The 20,873-nt window shown below is 60.1% G+C and overlaps 1 protein-coding gene across 3 annotated transcripts in view; it reads right to left on the bottom strand.

Annotated features, from left to right (window-relative positions):
• Positions 1–18,967, bottom strand: part of KCNH2 (potassium voltage-gated channel subfamily H member 2) — a 32,896-nt gene extending 13,929 nt beyond the window's left edge. The window contains exons 1-3 of one of the 3 annotated variants that reach the window (XM_022577809.3): positions 18,863–18,967; positions 15,866–16,096; positions 338–502 (exon numbers count right to left, since the gene is read on the bottom strand). In XM_022577809.3, the coding sequence (XP_022433517.2) occupies positions 338–502; positions 15,866–16,096; positions 18,863–18,938 (472 nt within the window). In that variant the 5' untranslated portion in view covers positions 18,939–18,967. Of the gene's footprint in view, positions 1–337; positions 503–15,533; positions 15,816–15,865; positions 16,097–18,862 lie in introns of those variants that run through there. The other 2 variants (XM_089917202.1, XM_089917203.1) reach the window with 2 other exon arrangements.
• Between the last annotated feature and the right edge of the window lie 1,906 nt (positions 18,968–20,873).

Genomic DNA, 20,873 nt, shown 5'->3' with positions numbered 1-20,873 from the left:
AAGTGGCCAGGGCCATCTGGGAAGGGTGAATCCCCCATCCCTGGGGCTGGAGAGAGGATCACTCCCAGGGGATGCTGTGGTGGGACCCCAAGCGGGTAAGGCTATGAAACCAGCCATGCTCCTGCCCCAGGGACCTGTGAATCTGGGCTCAGTCACTCCACCGCATCTGTCCATGCTGAGCTGGAGGGGACCGGCCGTGTCCATGTTCTCTCCCCCATCCCTGAAGGGATCCCCTCCGCATCCCTTCCTGCAGAGCATTGCCCTCGGGCGGCCTCACGGCCCCAGGGAAGGGAAACCGTGTATTCCTGAGCCAGCCCAAGAACACAGCTGCACTTACCGGGGGCCAGCCAGCTGGTGGGAGGGGCACGGTGATTGGTGTCACGGTTTGGGGATCCCACCATGTCCTTCTCCATCACCACCTCAAAGTTAAGGATGAACATGATGACAGCCCCATCTTCGTTCTTCACGGGCACCACATCCACCAGGCACGGGAAGCAGCTCCCTGCAGAGCAGAGACACGGCCACTGTGCTACCAGGCGGAACGGGCCCCCGGAACCTGAAGGGGCCTGTCCACTTCTGCCTCCCCCACGGCTCCCACACACAGTCCTGCCCCTTCTCGCCATTGCCTCCTGCCCCACCCCCTCCTCCTGCCACCTGCCGGCCAGAGCTGCTTCCCCAATCTGGCCGCTCCAGCTTTCCGCTTTCAAAGCTCTCCTTTTCCCTCTCTGCTTGCCTTGGTTCTCCAGCCCTCTCTCCCGACGTGCGTTCTCCTCACACTGCCTTCTGCTCCTTTCTTCCTGGGTTGTTTCACCTTTTTCCCTATCCTCTCGCACTCTGTCTTTGCTTTTCCTCATGCAAGGCAGTGCAGCCTGGAGGTTAAGCCCACAGACTTTAAGCCCAGGATCTCAGGGTTCGGATCCCAGCTCTGCTGCCTCGTCATTGATGCATTTTTCTTACGTTTTTAACCTCCCTGTGCCTCATTTTCCTCATCTATAAAATGGGAACGATGATAATTCGTTCCTCGTGAGTTGTAAAGATTAAATAAGTCAACACGTGCCAGCTACCTAGGGCAGTGCCTGGCGTGCGCCGAACACTAGAGACAGGTTAGCCATCACCCTCTGTCTCTGTCTTTGCTCCTCTTCGTTCGTACCCAACTGTTGTGTCATCCACAAGAAGATAAGTTCAGAAGTTGAGAGCAAGAGCTTCAAAACCTTTACAGCAATTGGGCATTGCCACAATACCCAAGCATGTGATTTTTGTATTTCACACAAGTATTGGTCTGTGACACATTAGAAACAAAACTGATCCTTCACCAGAGTTGAGAGGTGCTGCTTCTAGATCTTTCATCTGTCTCTCGTCTTCTTCTCTGTTCTTGATTTTTTTTTTCCCTCCCAATGTCTCTCTCTGGCCACCAGGCCCCCTATTCCAGCTGCTGTCAGTTCACCAGGCCAATGTACCTGTTCCGCCTCTGCCTTTGACCAGCGCACGGCCCCCACACCCTCCTCTCTGCTGATTTCTGAAAGAGACCCTGGTGCGCTCTCAGGCTCTGCCTAAGGCCCAGCTCAGAACCCCCGCCTCCAGGAAGCCCTCCTTGATGCAACAAGAAGGCGCATTAACATTCTGTTCCTCCATGGACCTGATGGGGACCAAGCATGTTCCTCATCTTCTCTTCCCAGGGCAGAGACTTCTTTCTTGATGCTCATCTGTCTTCTCTGAACTGCCGGGTCCTAACTCACCAGCGTCTGTGTCCCCTCTGAAGGGCCTAGCACCCAGAACAACGCACCAGGGAGCAGGCGCTGGCCAGTGGTGTTGGTGATGGGGTGGGGCTAACGGCGGGGGAGGAGTCAAGGATCAGGGCTGGTGGAGAGGACATGGCTGGGGTGAACTGAGTCAAGGCCAACCAGCTGGAGGGGCCTTCGGCCAGTGAGCCCTGTGGGCCAGCCCTGGGAAGTGCAGCCGCAGCTCCTCCACAGACCTGAGAAGGCCAGGCGTAAAGGGCCTGATTCCTAGGAGGTGCTGGCCAGGCTCCGGGGCGATTGCTATAGGGACAGGGCCGAGAGGGAGCGGCAGGGGAGCAATTCTAACTGCTGTGGGATTAATCTGGTGGAAGGAGATCCTCTGAAACCAAAGGAAACAGGATGGCACTGGGATGAGGGGAGCTGGGCCAGGGCAGGGGCTGGCCAAGAATTCTCTGCCCTACCCCAAAGCCCTTCCACTCACCGCGTCCCAGGCCCTCATGGCTTGGCCCACGGGACCTGAGCTGGGGGTCTCTTTCAGGGTCTCTTTCCAGTAGCTGCTCCTGTCCCCTGACCTCCAGCCTCTGACATGGCCCGGCTGAAACACTGCCGTGGTGTTGGGAGCTGCAGGAGGCCGGGCCCAGCTGGAGACCATCTGGCACCTAGACAGCCCGCCTAGAGTTTATGCCCTAATATGGTGATGGCCGGCAGCAGCCTGAACAGGGACTGGCCCTCATAGGGACTAAGGAGAGGCCAGAGACCAGGAAACCGTAGCCCTGGAGACCCCCCCCAACACCCACCCCCTGGGAGCCCAGCGATCCAGGCCCCTGGTCTTGGTTCCTCGCTGGGAAACTCGTCTCACATAAGTCCAGAGTCTGGAACCCTGATGAGCAGAACCCTGTAGGATGGCCTGGGGATCCTGCCCCCAGGGCACGGCCTCAGGATTCTGAACTTGAGGCCTCCACACCCCGTGCCCACTTCAGTTCCAGCTTCTCAGCAAGAGAGGCCAGACCTGCATTCTGCAGCCTGGACAGCCCAGGACCCTGACATCGCAAATTGTGCCCCCCTTCACGCCAGGCCGCAGAAACTCCAGATATAAGCCCCCTTACAGCACAGGCCCACCCCCGGCCCTTGGACACAGACACACACTCACACACGGAGCCCCCTTGGTCCTCTCCCTTTGTCGACATTCAAGGAATTTTCCCTTTCAAATAACCCTGTAAAAGCCCTTGTTATTCCGAAAATGTGAACTGGAGCCCTGCCTGATGGCTGGGGGGAGGCGGGGTGTTAGGCTCCAGCTACTATTTTCGAGGGGCCACGGAAGGAAGGAAAGCGGGTAGCCCCAGGTCAGCCAGGGCTCCGAGAGGCTCTGCCTCCCGCCCATCCTGCCTGGCTGGCTGGGTCTTCCATGAGCTGCCGTATCATCCACCCCTAGCTCTTCAGCCAGACCTGCCAGGGGACCCCATCCCATCACTGGCTGGAATTCTGGCGGGGGTGGGGGGGGGTCCCTGAGGGCAGCTGGAGGTCAGCAGGCCAGGGGTGGGGCACAGGGACAGCCAGAACTGAGCAGAGGCACATCGCGGCCTGCAGGCGGCGGGGCTGTGACCTTCACACAACTTCTCAGCAGAGAAGAAATGTTCAGAGTCAGTGTCTGGGCCGCCTCCCCGGAGCCCTGGGCTGGCACCGCACGCCGGGACCAGTGCCTCGCCCCCCATGAGCCCTGCTCCTACGTACCCCAGACCCCGCTCATCCCTCTGTTCCTCTCCTGCCTCCGCCCTGCCCCACCCCCCCAGAGCAGCTCCGCGGAGCAGAGGCTGACTTGAGCCCAGAGCTGGTGGAGGCTGCAGTTCCGCCGAGAGCCGCTCTGTGGCAGGAGCGGCCCGCGCTCCCGAGACAGCCGGAGTCTGGAGCGCCCGGGGAAGGAGGGAACGGGGAGCGGAGGGCCCCTGCCCTGCCCGCAGAACGGCTGAGGGGCTCCCGGGCGCGAAAGGGCGGGGCACAGGCTATGGAGTTAAGTGGCCTTCGCTCATTGCATCAGAATGACTTTGGGCGAGTCACCTGCCCCCCTCCGGCCCCAGGGAGCTCATCTGCAATACAGGACGATGGCCATGCCCCACTGGGCTGGAGGGATGAATGACACAACACTGTGAAGCGGGAGGGCCCAAGGGAGGTTTTTTTGTTTGTTTTTGCTTCTGTTTATTTGCGGGGTTGTTTTTTTTTTGCCACGCTGCGCAGCTTTCGGGATCTTAGTTTCCCCGACCAGGGACTGAACCTGCGCTCCCTGCAATGGAAGCGCGGAGTCTTAACCACTGGACCGCCAGGGAAGTCCCCAAAGGGACATCTTGGTAACTGGAGAAGGAGGAGAGGGAGAGGGCCCTTCGGCCAGCCTGGCTCACGTGGCTGGTGCTGAAGAACACCCGACTCACACCACCCCCACCCGCCGACCCCAGCCCCAGCTGAAGACATCCGGGCACCCAGCCTCGGCCTGCCTCCTGGGCTTGGGGCACCCTGGGCCCTGTGAGAATGAAGACCGGGAGAGGAGAGGTAGTCATGGATTGACAGCCTCACACAAGGACAGGCTCCTCTGCGCCTCAGATCCTAAGGGCCGTAGAGGTCATGCAGCTCACCACAGGCCACTGAGGAAGGGTCAGGGGGGCAGTGGGAGGGCCCCAGGGGACCAGGTCTGGCTACCTTCCAGGTGCAGCAGGTCCAGTTCCTCCTGACCTCGGGGAAGGGAGCCATCTTCATCAGAACGCAACACTGGCTTGCTTTCACCTGGTGCCAACCCACACCCAACAGTGCACCTGGGGCACCGTCCCTGCCCTGCATCCCAACCCATCCAGGGGCCCCACCCACAATCCCAAACCCAACTGCCCACCTCTGGGAACCCCTGGCTGGTCGCCAGGCAGGAGCCGCCATCGGCTTTCGCGGGGGCAGGCCTTATCTCTTGGGGCAGCACCGGGCAGGTGGGGAAAGGGAGGCCTGCGGGTGACCTGCGTGTCCTTGGACAAGCTCCCCAGGTCAGAATCTCTAGTGGCTCGTCTGCATACTAGGTGTCATCAAGCTCCTTTGCAGGTGGCTCTTAATCCCCCTGGAGTATTCACTGAGCACACGCGCGTGAAGCGTTCAGGGCCTCATGAACAAGACAGGCGTGGCACCCACCCTCACTGAGCCGGGGAGTCAACAGGACCCCCAGTTTGGAGTCCGGGATGAGTTGGCAGAGAGAGGGGTCCTGGGGAGCTGAGCCGAGCTGATCTGCCCCGACCCTCAGGAGACCTGGGCAATCGCTGTGTGACTGTGGGCAGGTCAGCCACCTCTCTGAGCTTCAGACTCCCTGTGGGTACTGCAGGGACAAGTGACTCGTACTCTGGGTGCCAGATGAGATGATAGATGGCCTTGTGGAAGCATTCAGAGCTGTAACGAGGCAGGGTGCCGGGTCCTTGCAGGGAAGGTGACCTCGGGGAAGCAGCCATCCTCGCCCCGGTCGCTGTCCTGCCCTGCTGGGGCAGGAGGCTGGGGCTCCAGTTGGCCTGTCCGCCCCCAGGCAGAGGCTGTCTCCGACGGCGGCGGCGGCCCAGGGCTGTGCAGTGTCAGGTTATATTTAGCCTGGTGGCGGCGACAGGAAGATGCAGCAGGAGCTGCTCCTGGCCAGGGGCCACCGTGTCGCTAACGTCGCTCTCTCGGGCAGTGGGGGCCTAAGGAAGGCCAGAGACACTACAGGCCCAGGGGACAGAGCGGGAGAGCCTGAGAGGCCAGCCAGTGAATGAGTGTGCACGTGTGTGTTCGTGTGTGTGTCAGTGTGTGAGAGAGAAAGAGAAGCCAATCCCATCCCCATGGCTCCAGGAGCTGAGTGGGACAGACTTCCCCAGGAATACTCACTTCAGGGCTGGGGCTGGGGAGCCACGATCCAGACCCCAACTCACACAGAAGGAGCATCTCCAGACAGACCCTCCACTAGCCCCTCCAGCCTAACACCTTCCCAGAGATTTATAGGGCCATACGGAGGGCCCCAGGGCCTCTGTGGGTCATCCAGGTGCCCGCCCAAACCCATTGCATGTGGCCTGTCTGTGCTACCTTTCCCAGGGGCCACTGTGATGGCCTCGGGAGAAGAGCTCTTTCTAGAAAAGCTCTGGGGCTCAGCCCTACTCGACCTCCTTCGGGGCTGCAGCCTCACAGTCTGTACACTGGGAGTCACAGCCCTGCCCTGTTCCGAAGAAGCCCCGGGAAGGTGAAACGAGGCCATGTTTATTCGGGGAAAGCTTCTCTTACGGCACGATCGCACTCCCCACCTCCCTGAGGCCTCCACACTTAGCCTCCCATCCCCGGACACGCAGGCTGGTCCCAGTGCCCCCTCCAGTGCACCCCAGCTTCACAGGCCCTCCCACTCCCCACGGCCCCACCCCGCTTCTCTCCAACTCCTCCCGTCCCTCTAGGCCCCCGAAGGACCCCCTCTACAAAGATTTTCTTGGCAGCTCCATCTGGCCACAGGGATGTCTCTCACTGAAAACTCCTCTAACACTGTGCTCCTAATGAGAGAGGTAACTGTACACTGGCTTCTGGGGGAGCTTCCTCCCTCTGCCCAGAGCCAGCGTTGGGCTTCACGGGACAAACTGGGTGAACAGGTGTCCAGTCGATCATGGACTGGGGCAGGGACCTGCCCGGATGGCAGATGGGGACAGGGTCATCTCCCCACGCTTTAAGCTCCATTTCAGATCCAGGGGCGCTGACTGACTACCCTTTCAGGACAGGATTGGCCCATTTCAAACCCACCCTGAGTCTGGACAGCAGTCAGAACCCTCAGAGGAGCGAGGCGGCGTCTTCTGCTGAAGCACTATTCAGTCTAGTCAACGGCACGGAACACGGAGGCTGACGGCCCGGGAATCCGGGCAAGCGGGCTGGGGCATCTCTGAGCCTCAGACCCCTACCAGCCCTCTTCTCTGTGACCCTCACACAGCCAGCCATGGGCAGCAAGGGCACAAAGGGCCGAGGTCCGCTAGGGGACAGTGGGGGTCCCTGCCCTCCTCCAGGGCCCCGCAAGCTTCTGGAGTGCCGCTCCCACCTTGGCTCCCGGCGTACCCCAGAGGGCCTGTCCCATCGGTCACCCAGTCGGCCGCAGCTTCTCAATCATTAATCTGAAACTTGCAATCCCTCCCTGACTCACCCACCTCACAGGACTCCAGCAAATAAATACAAGTGCATGTGAAAGCCTGCTGAAAAGGCAGATGGAACGTTCCAACATCAACGCGTATGGCAATGACCCAAACATACACAGAGAAAACCAGCGTTATTCGCAGACGATAGGATCATCTCCCTAGAGAACCAATAAAATCAACAGATAAACAATTAGAACTAGCTAATGAGAGACTTCATCCAGTGAGGCTGCCAAATACAAGATCAGCCCCCCTCTCCACCAGCAGAAGGCTATTAGAGTAGGTAGTCAAAAATAAGATCTCTTTCGGGCTTCCCTGGTGGCGCAGTGGTTGAGAGTCCGCCTGCCGATGCAGGGGACGCGGGTTCGTGCCCCGGCCGGGAAGATCCCACATGCCGTGGAGCGGCTGGGCCCGTGAGCATGGCCGCTGAGCCTGCGCGTCCGGAGCCTGTGCTCCACAACGGGAGAGGCCACAACAGTGAGAGGCCCGCGTACCGCAAAAAAATAAAATAAAATAAAATAAATAAATAAGATCTCTTTCATAATAGCAACAAACACTATGAAGTGGGGACTTCCCTGGTGGTCCAGTGGTTAAGACTCCATACTCCCGATGCAGGGGGCACCGGTTCAGTCCCTGGTCGGGAAACTAAGATCCCACATGCCACATGGCATGGCCAAAAAAAAAAAAAAAAAAACTATGAAGTGTCTAGGAAGTGACCAAGAATGCACAAGGTCTCTATGGGGGAGAAAAAAAGAAAACCTTAAACTAATAAAGGATGCAGAAACCATCTGATAAATGGAGAGACGCTACAGACTCTCAGATGGGACAAATATTAGAAAGATGTCAATTCTCCCCAAATTAACCCATAAAACCAATCTAGTTCCAGTCAAGATTCTAGTGGGGTTTTTCTTCCCAGGAGCTTGATAAACCTTCTCTAGAGTTTGCAAAGGAGAAGAGAGGTCCACAAATATGTATGTCAACCTTTCAAAAGAAGAGCAGAGAGGGAAGATTTGCCTTTCCAGATACTAATACATACTAACTGCCGTATATTTTCAATATGGTTTGCAGGAACAGACAAATAAATAGTTGGAACAGAACAGAGAGCTCAAAGACAGACGCATGGATATATGGCAAATTAACCAGTGGTAAAGGTAGCCCCACAAGTCAACGGAGAAGAATAGGCTGTTTACTAGATGTGTTGGGAAAATTGGCTCAGTACACAGAAAAAAACACACCTTCATCCCTGTTTGACACCACAGACAAAGGTAGGGTCAGGATGGATTAAAGACCCAACTGAGAAAGGTAAAACAATTAAGGTAACAGAAGAAAATGTAGACCTTTGCAACCTCAGGACAGTGAAGGATTTCTCAAACAAAACTTCAAAAGCATGAAGAAAGCTAAAAATCCATGAATTTGTTTGTATCAAAATTAAGAATTTTTGTTGGACAAATTTGACAGACCACTGAATGGGAACAGATGTTTACAAAATCTTGACTCAACGGGGATTAGTGTCCAGCACACACAATGGCTATTTAACTGTACGCATTTGTGTTTCTAGAATCAAGAAGCAACTCTTGCAGATCAACAAGAACGAAAGACAGCAGCTTCATGGAAAAGTGAGCAAAGGATATGAGCAGGGAAGTCACGGGAAAGAAACCTGAACGGCTGCCTACAAGATGTTCGGACTCGCATGAAATCAAAGAAATGCAGATTAAAGCAGAAAGATATCACTTCCACCTATTAAACTTGCAAAAATTAGAAAGGTGGATAACGCCACGTGTGGCAGGATTGCAGGGGAATCCCATGCTCTGCTTAGGAGGGTGGCAACAGATGCAGCCCTGCTCATGCACAGCCGGACAGTACTTACTTGAATTAAGTGTCCACATACCCTGTGATCCAGCAGTTCCACTCCTGGGGAGAAATCCCAAAGACATCCTCACATGAGTCCAAAAGGGGCCATGCATGAGGATGTTCACTGCAGCATCATTTATAGAGACAGCCTGGCGGGCCCTCCCCAGGAGAGTGGACAGGTAAAACGAGGGGGGAGCACACCAGAGAACATGGAGCTATAGGCTCAAGATCAAGGAACAAGCTGGCTGGACTTAAAGGCAGACTCCTGTGCAACAAAAGTGAACACCAGAATACAATATGTAGCACATATCATTTACATAAATTAAACCCATATGCAGTCAGACAAAACACACGTTTTGCAAGAACATATGCAAGCAACACATTCACAGAAAGTACATTTGAATGGCTGCCTAAGGGGAGGGTAACGGGACTGGGGAGTGAGAAAAAAGGAAAAGGAGAAAAACCAATGAAAGAGAAAGAAGAAACCCGTAACACAAACACCCCTGGTTTCTATGATTTGTGGAAGAAGCAGGAGCTGGCCCAGCAGAAGCCAGTGGAGAGAGGCAGAGAGGCAGGCCGGGGTGGAGCAGGGCACAAGGTGGTGGCCGTAGGGAACAGGGATGCTGAGACCCTTGGTCAGCTCACTTCCTTGGTTGACTAGAACCTGCGGCCACATGGGTGACGCCCTGCCTAATGGCAAGTAGAATGCCAAGAGCCTCGGCACCCGACACTGCTTTGCACCTATCCTCTTATCTGCCGAACCTCTCCCAGCAGTACGCGGGAGGACAGGTGTTTTGATCCCACTTAGCGAATGAGGAACTGCAGCTCTGGGAACCCAAGCTAAAAGCCAAATTTCCTGGGGCTCTGAGCCCATCATGACCCCAAAGGGCCCTCTGGGGCAAGACAGCCTGTGCAGTGGTGTTCCGTGTTGGGCAGGACTCGAGTGGAAAGAGGAAAACTGGACTGGAGTTCCCACTCAGGTACCTGCCAGCTGGCTAAGACCCTTTAGCCTTTCTAAGTGAGTTTGGCACCCGTAAAATGATGGCGAGGAGGCCCCATCTAAGGACCACCTGCCACAAAGCATGCGTCCCAGCTTGCAAACTATAAGTGCAGTCACAGGGACTTCCCTGGTGACACAGTGGTTAAGAATCCGCCTGCCAATGCAGGGGACACGGGTTCAAGCCCTGGGAAGATCCCACATGCCGCGGAGCAACTAAGCCCGTGCGTCACAACTACTGAGCCTGCGCTCTACAGCCCGCGAGCCGCAACTACTGAGCTCTCATGCCGCAAATACCGAGCCCATGAGCTACAGTTACTGCAGCCGGAGCACCTGGAGCCCGAGCTCCGCAACAAAGAGAAGCCACTACAATGAGAAGCCCGCGCAAAGCGAAAAAGACCCAACACAGCCAAAAATAAAAAAAAGGGCTTCCCTGGTGGCGCAGTGGTTGAGAGTCCGCCTGCCGATGCAGGGGACACGGGTTCGTGCCCCGGTCCGGGAGGATCCCACATGCCGCGGAGCGGCTGGGCCTGTGAGCCATGGCCGCTGAGCCTCTGCGTCCGAAGGCTGTGCTCCGCAACGGGAGAGGCCACGACAGTGAGAAGCCACAACAGTGAGAGGCCCGCGTACCACAAAAAAAAAAAAAAAAAGTGCAGTCACAACAGTGAGGGTGCCAATGAGTGCAGCTGCCACCACGCCCTCCTCCAGCTCTGCTCCCCCATCCAGCCCTCCTCCGTCCATCTATGAGGCGGGAAGGCTGAGAATCCCCAGATGCCTTCCCTGTACCCCACAATGTCCCCCACACGGCAGGGGTGGAAGACTTGCAGCTCTCTCAGTGGCCACCTCAGGCCACCTTCCTCTGGCCCCAGTAGCCTCCCCATCCTCTAAGACCCCTCCCAGCCCTGGCATTCTATTATTCTAAGGCTTTTCACAGAGGGAGGGACCGAGGCCCAGAGATGGGAAGTGATTTGTCCAAGGTCACACAGCAAGTCTATAACTAAACCAGAAATTGCTCCCAAGGCTCTGACTCCTGGTATAGGGTTTCTGCAACACAGCACACTGCCCACCACATTCATTCAATCCTTCATTCAGTGGGAGCATGAACTGCCATGCAGCAGACACAGAGATACAACAGAGAGCAAAGGAGGCCGCTGTCTGCCCTCCCAGAGCTTCCAATCTAGTGGGGGAGTCAGACACGGCAGCCTTGCCCAGAACTGTATGTGAGGGAGATGGTGGGTTAAAGAGAAGACGCTGCCCGGCCCTCAAGGTGCTTCTACTCCAGTAGACACGCGACCAAAACGGAAAGAAGTCCGTTCAAGGCCAACCACAGTGCACAGCGTGGAGATCTTTATGGGCCCCTGGACTAAGGACAGGAAGGGACTTCAGGGGGACAGCGGTTCATCCAGAGCCTCTCCCATACTCACCACCTGTCCCAGGTGTCCCTCTGTGCCCCCTCTTCTGGCCCTGACCCCATGGGCCCCTCCCCATGTCAGGGAGGAATGATTCTGTGAAACTCCTTCACACTGAGGGCGAGCTATTTCCACAGTCTTCCCTGCTTACAGGGGAGGAGTGATGAGAAGAGAATGTCTTTTTAAAGAAAAAGGTTCGTTCTCCACCCAAGCTAAAGGTTCCCAAATAGAGGCATTTCAAGCACCCTTGGGGAAGATGTTTCATCGTGAAAGGACTTTCCTGGACCCCTTGAAGTCCCACCACCCTGGAAGCCACCACTGGGCAGAAAAGAGGCTGAGGCTCACCCGGTCTCACACTCCCATGCTGGCCCTCCTGCTGCCCACGGCCCCCCTCCCCAGAGCCCGAGGCCACTGTCAAAATCTGCTCCCATCCCAGACGCGTCTGCACAAATATTTACATAGCTCCTCTCAGGGGCTACAACAGACACCACACAGAGGAGCCGCCCGCCCGACACTCTCCAGACCCCAGAGAAGGCCAGGAGTGGCCCACACCCTCGGTCATGGCAGGCCCGCCCGGCCCCCAGGGTGGGGCTGGGACAGGAAGCCCCCATGCAGGCCAGGGCACCCTGCTCCGGCTCAGCTGCCCTCCCTGGAGCCACGGAGCGAAAGCGAGGCTGGGCTCGGACGCAGCCCCTGAGCCCTGCTCCCGGCCACCACCGTGCAGGTGTGCGCACCTGCCGGACTCCAAGCTGCCCCGGGTCCTGACCAGAAGGCCCGAGGTGGAGGGGGCCCCTCGATGGCTTCCCCACCACCCCTAAGTAAAGTGCTACCTGTGTCTAACCTCATTCCTCCGGGGCTCACCCCGGCCTGCTCCATCTCAAGGACACAGAGCACACCCAGGTACCAGCCTCCATTTGACCTGCCTGCCAGCCTCAAAATACCCAAGGGCTCCTTCAGCAGCCACCCTGACTGATGGGGGCCTGGGGACCTGAGGATCACAGCTTGGAGGGGACAGGGCTGGGAGGGGAGGAGTGGATGTCTGAGCTTGGGGCCATGATGGAGAAGGGGGTGGTGTGGGAGGGTCACAGTACAGAGTCAAATTTCAGCGACCAGGGAGGAGGCAGTGAAATGGCCTGGGGTGTGTGGAGAATCACTGGTGCCAGGAGTACCTGCGCAAGCACCTGGGAGGCTGAGGTCCGAGTCTGGGGACCACAGACCAGTGGGTGTGGGGTCACCTCTGGGGTTCTGGCTCCCCATGGGCTCTGGGGAGCACGCTGGCCCTCTGTCCCCACCCCTCCCCCAGCCCACAGCTCAGCTGTTGCAGCGGGGGGGGGGGCCCTCTGACCCTGTTACCATGACAACCGGCCTGCAGCTGGAGTGGAGAAGCCAACAGACTCTTCTCTAGAGACACCCCCATCCCCACCCACGCACAGGCTCCCAGGGACACAGGGACATGGAGAGCAGGCCAGGACAGGCAGAGGTACGGGGAGCCAGACAGAGACTTGGAGATGGAGCCCAGAGAGGCGGGGGCCACCGGGGCAGAGGGAGAGAGGCAGGGAGGAAGGCTCGGGGGTACTGAAGGGGGGGAAGAAGAGAGACAGCTGCAGGGAGAGGGAGGTACAGACCGCGGGGGACAGAGCCGGCAGGGAGGCTTGAAGCAGAGACCATGGGCACAGGCAGCCGCTGAGCATGGCAGGGGCGGGGCAGAGAGGCGGGAACAAAGAGCAGAGAGAACACGAGGGCCAGAGGGCAGGGGACCTCCCGAGGCCTGGAAGAGGAGGGGAGCATGTGAGGAGAAGCCATGGTGGAAGGGCCCGAAGCCTCCGCAGGGCAATGTGGGAATGCAGGTGTGCACCAGCACACTTGCTGCCGAGGCGCGGCCCAGAGCCCCAAGGGGATACCACCACCTGCCAGCCCCAGGCTGCTGGGCCCTGATCCCCGCTGCACCTTAATCCCAGGCCTGACCTGAAGGAGCATGGACACAGGGCCAGTGAGGGCCTGGCACCTCGTGTCTCTCCCTGCAGCCCACACGCCCCAGTCTGACCTCCCCACCTCCCAGCAGTCCCAGCAGCTAAATAATGGGGCTGTCTGGCTCCAGGCCCTGAGGCTGCACAGAGCCAGGCTAGAGGCACCGACACAGCACAGCTGTCCACGGTGGTGCCTGCCAGCAAAAGGCCCCGCCTCCTTCCCAGCCACCCATCTCCCTGGGGCTAAAGCCCAGGGACCTGCTCTGCCGTGGCCGGCCCAGGCAAAGACCCTGAGAAAGGCCTGGACAGAAACAAGAGGTGGCATTGGCCTTCCTCACATCTACACACACACACACACACACACACACACACACACCCTCACATCTACACACACACACACACACACCCCGCCCGGGTCAGGCACAGAGATCTGCCCAAGGGACTGAGCAGAGGGAGAGGGAGGGGAGGCAGAGGAAATCTGTCTGCACCCGAGGCCTCAAGTACCAGGACAAGTAGCGGCCCACATAACCTGAGGGCCAAGGCCAGCCTGTTGGCCACCAGGAGACACCTGATCCCCATGGAACCTAGGTGAGAGCAGAGAAGGGGGCAGGCCGAGATGGCTGGCACAGGACCTTCTGGGTCACAGCACCATTTGGAGCAGTAACCTGGGGTGGGGAAAGAGCTTGAACTTGGGTGGGAGGCCTGGGTTCTAGTCCCACACTCCCTCCACTGATTCGCTGGTAACTTGACCTCTGCTTCTCAGTTTTTCCATCTGTAACTTGAGTGGGCTGGATTAAGTGACCCTCAAGGTCACCAAGATTCCATGAGAGCACCTCTGCAGAAGGGGTTCCACGGCCATCCTCTCCCAAAGGAGCCAGCCTGGGGCAGGAAGGAGGGAGGGCAGCTCCTCACACACACTACAGGGAAGACAGAATCACCCAGGCCCCTGCTGCCGAGGGGTCCGGCGGGCACACTATCCCAGAAGTAGAAACGGGCTCAAGGCAGTAACCAACTTGATCCGCATCACAGAATTTCTGGTGTTAGACCTGAACCCAGGACGTGTGTATTCACGTTCTTCTCATGACACCAATGGTTTGCGAACTTTCAAAATAAAAGTGCGCGTAAAGTAACGTGCAGTTTAGAGACATACCTGCAACCATTTTGCCTCCTTTTTAATACATGACAGCAGAGCAGAGCGGACAGGGCTCTGATCGGACAGACAGGGTTCCATTCCCAGCTCTGCCCTCTCTACGGAAGTTTCTTAATTTTCCTGAACTTCAGTTTCCTCAACCACAAAATGCAGAAAAAATAGTATCTACCTCCCAGGGTGGTTGTGAAGATTCCGTGAGATGATGCAAGTGAAACATTCGGCCCAGTGTCCAGCGCATAGAAGGCGCCCACTGATATTAGCTAGTACTAGATAGCCAGGCAGATATAAAAGCACATCTGCTCTGATGAAGGTTCTGGGGGGATATCAGTGAAGAACCAGAAAGGAGGCCCTGCCTTCAGAGTTTGCATCTAATCTCCCAGCCAGAGGCCCATTTGCTGTGAGCAAACCCTCTTCCACAGGTCCCCGGTGACTGTCCCCGACTCTGATTCTGTCCAGGGATCTCACAGCTGGGCACCCCTGCAAAAGCAGGGTCATCAGGGCATGTAATCCTTTGCAGCCAACCCTGAGCATAGCATACAGGGGAGGTTCCAAGGGACAGGGCCAGAGGCATACGGGGGCTGCTGGCTCACTGCCCCCAGGAAGAGACAGAGAGCGCTGTCTACAGCAGGTAAGCTTGCTGTGGGCAGGAACCTCCTCTGTCTTGAACACTGCTCCATCTCCAAGACCTTGCTGCACCTGGCTCACAGGGGTTCGGTAAATGCTCATCAGATACACACTGGTGAGCGACAGGGTTTGGGCACCGGTGGGCAGCCCTGCGGCACCTTCCAGAGCCCCCTCCCCAGCCTTCTGATACCTGCAGGTCCCCCCAAGCCCTGCGGCACTGCCCTCCCTGAGCAAAGGCCACCCCACCAGGGCAGGGGCGGTGTGGGAGCAGCCCCGCCCATGGCTCTGTTTATCCGCTCGCCGGAAGACAGCGCAGCTGGGCGGGGAGGCGGTGGCTGAGCAGAGACACCTGGCGCAGGAAGGGGTGGCGGGCGGGGCGCTCAAAAGATGGGACAAAGGGAACTGAGGTTGTGGGGAGAGGCACACACCTCCCGCCAGGTGCAGCTGAAGGGCAGAAGAGAGAGGGGGCAGGAGAGGGGCGGCAGAGAGCCAGCCAGAGTCCTGCAGCCCTTCCCCGCCTCGCCCTCAGCGACAACTCCCCAGACCAGTCAGTCACCTGGCAGAGGCGAGGGTAGCTAGAGGCCTTGTGGGCGGAGGTCGGCGCCCAGCCACCGGCCTGGACTTCCATTACCTCCATCCATGCACGTACCTGCCATCCCGGTGCTGCCGTCAAACTCCAACCCACCTAGCTCAACGTGCCCACATCTGCCCAGGGAGGAAGGAACCAGAGACTCCAGACCACAACCAAGCAGCCCCTTGGGCACCCCGTAAACCACCCCACCAGAGTGCTTGGGGTAAAGAGAGCCAATATCCAGCCCGCGCCTCCCACCTGGCGCACCCCATAGGTCCCTGCTGAGGTCACGCCCCCCTGCAACAGGCCGGGGCTCCGGCCAATCGCCGGCCGCCCCCACCCCACCGACCCCGACCCCCACCCCCGGCCTTTCGGCCCCGCCCCGCCCCGCCCCGCCAGCCCGCGCCTACCATCTTTCCGGTAGAAGGCGATCTCCACTTTGCGCTCCTCCGCGCCCAGCAGGGCCTGCGCGATCTGCGCGGCGGCACGGCGCTGCGTGCGCGGCCCGTGCAGGAAGTCGCAGGTGCACGGTCGCTGCATCACCTCGGCCCGCGAGTAGCCGCACAGCTCGCAGAAGCCGTCGTTGCAGTAGATGACAGCGCAGTTCTCCACCCGAGCGTTGGCGATGATGAACTTGCGGCCTGGGGGGCGGGGATAAGCAGGCACGTGAGCGGGACCCCTGCCCCCCGGGTTCCCAGCCCTTCCCCGCCTTCTCTTGTCCTACACAGTCGCCCGCCCGGGGACTCCCCGCCCCAGGAAGCACAGCGGGCCTGGGGTCCCCAGCAGGGGACGAACGCAGCTGTGCCCCGACACAGGTGCTTTGGCCGGCCCGGCCCGGCGGCGCGCCCCCTCCCCCGCCCGGCCCGCGGGCTGGCTGCGTGGCTTCCCCCGGGCGGACTGCCAGCGGCCCGCCGCCCCCTCCGCGCCCGAGGCCGAGGCCAGCCTTGGGCGGGTGTCAGCAACGCGTGTCAGCAGCCGCGGCGGAGGGATAAACACTGGGCCTGGAGACGGAGCCTGAGAAGGGCCAGAGATGGCGGCCAGCATTCCCTTTGCACCGCTCCGGCTTCTCTTCCTGACCCCCGCTCTCTAGACTGGGGGGCGCTCCCTGGGCACTCCTTACCCCGGGGACCCCTAGGAAACCACTCCCCCAAGTATCTGTGGACCCTGCCAGGTCAGTACTTCCTGGGACTTCTGCGACCCCTCCAAGGGCAGTCAGGAGCTGGGCAGTGGGCGCGTCAAAGAGGATGAGGGAAGAAGTACCACGTGAGCACCTACGATCCTTTCTCTCATTTAATACTCTGACAATCCCATCGTTATCCTCGTTTCGTAGATGAAGAAACTGAGACTCAGAAGAAGTTCTTGCCCTCATCTTGCAGCTTGTAAAAGATAGAGCCCGCTTTCGAACCTAGGCCCGGCAGCCGGTGAGGAATAAGTGGGGCACTGGTGGAGGCCCAAGGTCATAGGGAGCAAGGAGAGGGACCTGCAGCTCCAAACCCTGGCAACACCCGGAGCCCAGCCTGGCCTGAGAGAGCGGCCCACTTGTAAACAGACCCATGAAAGCGGCTCTCCAGGGATGTGAGGCCTTCCTCAGTTCGGCCCCATCAAGGGGAGGCCCCAATGGACCCGCTGCAGCTAGACTTGGCTCGTTCCCTCCACACATGCCCCAAGAGCCAGGCTGGTGGGTGAGCAGCAGGCGGGCGGCAGCCCCAGCTTGTGCCAGGAGAGATGCTCTGAGGATAGAGGTTTTTATAAACACAGAAGTTTCCGGCCACTTTGGCCTTTCACGCTGGGGCTTTGGGTAGCAGTCGGAACGCTGCCCTCCCCCTTCCTAGTGGGCATAGCCCTCAGGATGCAGCCCTGGGCAATCACATGTGCAAGGCCCAGGCTGCTGCGCCAGGATCTGGCCTCGTCCTGCCTTCCCCTCCCTTACCCTGGCCTCCAGGAAATTACTTTTTTGAAGTTGGGTCATCTTTAGGTCAGTTCCCCAGGCCCCCCAGAACTCTCAGGCAGCCATCAGCCCCACAAGGCAGGGCTCCCTGTCACAGGAAAAGACTCCTGACTGAGCCCGAGGCAGTCCCTCGTAGCAGCCACATACCAGCCACGCACGCACCATCCTCAGAGAGGAAAAACCACCTGGGCCCCGCTCCCAGGCCTGGAGAGGAGAGTGAGTTTCTTCGAAGGCAGGCCCCACCCCTGCCACCCCCCCACCACCCCGCCTCCTTCCCTGAGCTCCTAGAATAAGCGAGACAGAAGGGACCTGAAAGGCCCCTCTGGCCGCCCCCTCCTTCCCAGATTCGGAAGAGAGTCACTCAAGGTCACGCAGCAGTCAGTGGCAAGGTGGGGCCAGAGGCAGGCCCCCCACTTCCAGCCTACAGAGCCTCCCCGAGCCTGTGGGAGTGAAAGCCCCGGCCTCACTGCCCTCCACCACCGCAGTCTCCTCCCCCTCAGGATCACCCTGTCCCTCTGCTTCAGACAATGCTGCCCAGCGCACTGCCCCCTCCCTTCCCCCACCACGGTCACAAGCACACGTTGTCCTGTGCTCACAGGGTCATGGGCAAGGAATGTCACCCCCTCCCAGAGCCCTTGGCAGTCACACCCACCAGGGCACATGCAGCCTTGGGGACAAACACACGCATGCCAGGAGGGTGCAAATACCCACACACAGAACATTCACCTAGCCTGGGACACTTCTGGAAGGCTCCCCTACCAGGCCAGCACTAGGGCTGCTGTAGTCCCCATAAAGGGGCTCAGCACAGGAAAAGCAACAACAGAGGGTCATCGCCTGGAGCCTGTTAGGCCCCCAAAGCCCAGCTTCAGCCCTGGCTCCCTCTCACCCCAGGGCCCACAGTTGCCAGCCTTGTCAAAGATACCTCCCCACCCCCCAGGCAGGGTCAAACGCATGGGTGACACACAGACACCCCACACACACCCAAGAGCGTGTTAGGCTCTGACCCTACATACTTGGCTTCCAGTCTCCAGCAACACAGTCTGGACGGGCACATGCACGGTACTCTTCGGGGCCCACAGTTTGGGCCATATACATCCTTTCTTGCGTCCACACAGCCCCATTCACACATCCAGGCACCCAGAGTTAAGGATACCTGCACACTCCCATCCCACCTCCCTGCCCTGCACACTCAGGTTGTCACATACACACACTCCCCGATCCCGGAAACCTAAGCTGAGCTTCCTGCCGCGCTCCCCAACACCAGGCCCCTTGGCCCCAAGCCCACGGCACCCAGCACCAAGCCTTGACCCCGCGACCCCTGGCCAGCGCCTTGGGGTCACCAGCCCCCGTAGACTCACTAGCAGGACGCACACGGCCCGGGCACGCCCCCCCATTCACACTCTGGAGAGCTCGGCCCGCCCCCAGAGCCCCCTCCCCGCCGGCCCCCTCCCCCACTCACTCTGGCCCTCAAACTTGCGGATGATGGTGTCCAGGAAGGTGTTCTGCGGCGCGACGTGGCCCCTCCGCACCGGCATCCTGAGCCCATGGGCGGGCCGGGCGGACCCCCACCCACCCCGGCCCGGCCCGGCCCAACACAGGCTTCCGGTGGCCCGGCCCGGCCGTGGTCCCCGCACCCCGCGGCCAGGCAGAGCACGGGCGGGGCCCGGACTGGGGTGCGGGCGCGGGGTCTCCGCTCGGCGCCGGCTCCGGACCGTGGGCCCGGCCTGGAGCTGCCTGAGCTCGGGCCGCCCGGCCGCCCGCACACCTGTCTGCCGGCCCCAGCCGAGCCGCGGGCCCCCCTCCGCCGCGTCTCCGCGCTGCGCTCCGCCTGCCCGAGCGCCGAGCTCCCGGCTCCCGCCCGCTGCGCCGACAGCCGCTCCGGCGCCAGCGGCTGGGGCTGCGCCTGCTGCTCGGCCCGGCCGCGGAAGGGTTAACGCGGCGCGCGCCCCTCGAGCTCCGGCCCCCGCCTCCCGGCTCCCTCCCGCCCGCCGCGCGCCCGCAGCGCCGCCCTCTCCCCCCACACAACCCGCGCGCCCGCCCTTCCCATTGGCTGAGCCGAGCCGAGGGCTCCCCCCACCCCAGCCCCTCGCTCAGCCCAGGAGCCCCCGGGACTGGCGCGCCCCAAGAGGGGGAAGGGGCCCTTAGGTAGGGGAACCGTGAGGACAGGTGCGACGGCCGGCCTTGAGGCGGCCAAGGAGCCTGGGGATTCCGCCCCCGCCCCGCCTCCCCCCCCTCCCCGCTGGAAGGACCGAGGGACCTGACTTGAAGGGAGAGGGCCGGTCCTTTATGCCCTGGTCCCCCACCGCGCCGAGCACGGGCTCCTACACACAGCTTGCGCTCAGTGCCCGCTGCAGGTGACACGGGCGAGGCCTGGGCCCTGGGAAGACGAGCCCAGGGTCAGGGGGGACCCGAGAAATGTGAAGGGCAAGACAATCTGGAGGCCTAAGGCCACAGAGATTTGAAATAAGGGTGGGTGAGATTTAGGAGGGGCACGCACCCAGAGCAGGGGCGCCCGCCACCCAACGCGCGCACACACACAGAGCCCTCCCTGGGGTTACTCCAGGCCCTTCTGCCCAGAGCGGGACATTCTGACAGGAGTTTCAGCCTCCTAGCCTCGGGATCAAAGAGAGGCCTCTGAACGTGAGGTTCCAGCCTGGGGATCCCCTTGTGCGAACGGCCCGCCCTCCCTCTGCTGCGCGGGGCCAGCGGTGCAGGCCCAATCGGCGGGCTCGGGGCCCTGCGGCGCTGCGGCGGCCCAGCCCCTCGGAAAACCCTGGCCTAGCCGCAGGCCCCTCCCCGCGGCCGGCTGGCTCACTCCAGCTACAGCTCCCTTATTTAGGCAAGGAGGCCTGAGGATGCTCAAGGGCAGGCAGGGTGTCTGCCTGCTGCCTGCCCACCGCCTGCCTGGGTCTGACTGAGGGTCTCCGGGGCGCAGTGTCCCCGGCCTGAGCAGCCAGGCGGGGCCTCAGGACGGCCAGGGCCGGCAGGCGAGTGTTGACAGCTGAGCTGGCCGGTGGGGCGTAGTCGGCAACTGAGCTGCCCCCTGCGGGTCCCCTCCCCTGCAGCCCAGATCAGAGACGGGCCAGATGGATGGGGCCATGTGGGGGCCCCTGAGGGTTTGCAGCTGCCTCTGTCCTTGGAGCAAGGGGGTGGGTCTTGTCACCGGGGAGAACCATCCTGGGATGCGGGGGGGAGGGGAGGAACAAAGGGCAGAGAAGGAAGCAGAGCCTGGCAAGAGAAAGGCCCAGGGGAACAGGTCTTGGTGAGACCACCCTACCCAGACTTTCACCTTCCACCCAGGAGCAAAAAGAGCCAAACCCTGGGGCCAGATGGGGTGACTGGCCAGCAGATGACACCCCTTTTTAATTTGCTGGTGGGTGGGCAGTGACTCAGGGAGGCAGCCAGTGGGAGAGAAGGGGGTGGCTCCACCAGCTGATGCTAAAAAAGACCAGAGGCTCTTATCTGTACAG

This window comes from Delphinapterus leucas, chromosome 9 (genome assembly GCF_059928025.1).
Source record: "Delphinapterus leucas isolate spDelLeu-1000000601 "Yukka" chromosome 9, BTC_Dleu_Yukka2, whole genome shotgun sequence".
In the NCBI taxonomy this organism is placed as follows: domain Eukaryota; kingdom Metazoa; phylum Chordata; class Mammalia; order Artiodactyla; family Monodontidae; genus Delphinapterus; species Delphinapterus leucas.
This window is presented reverse-complemented; position numbering and strand designations above follow the sequence as displayed.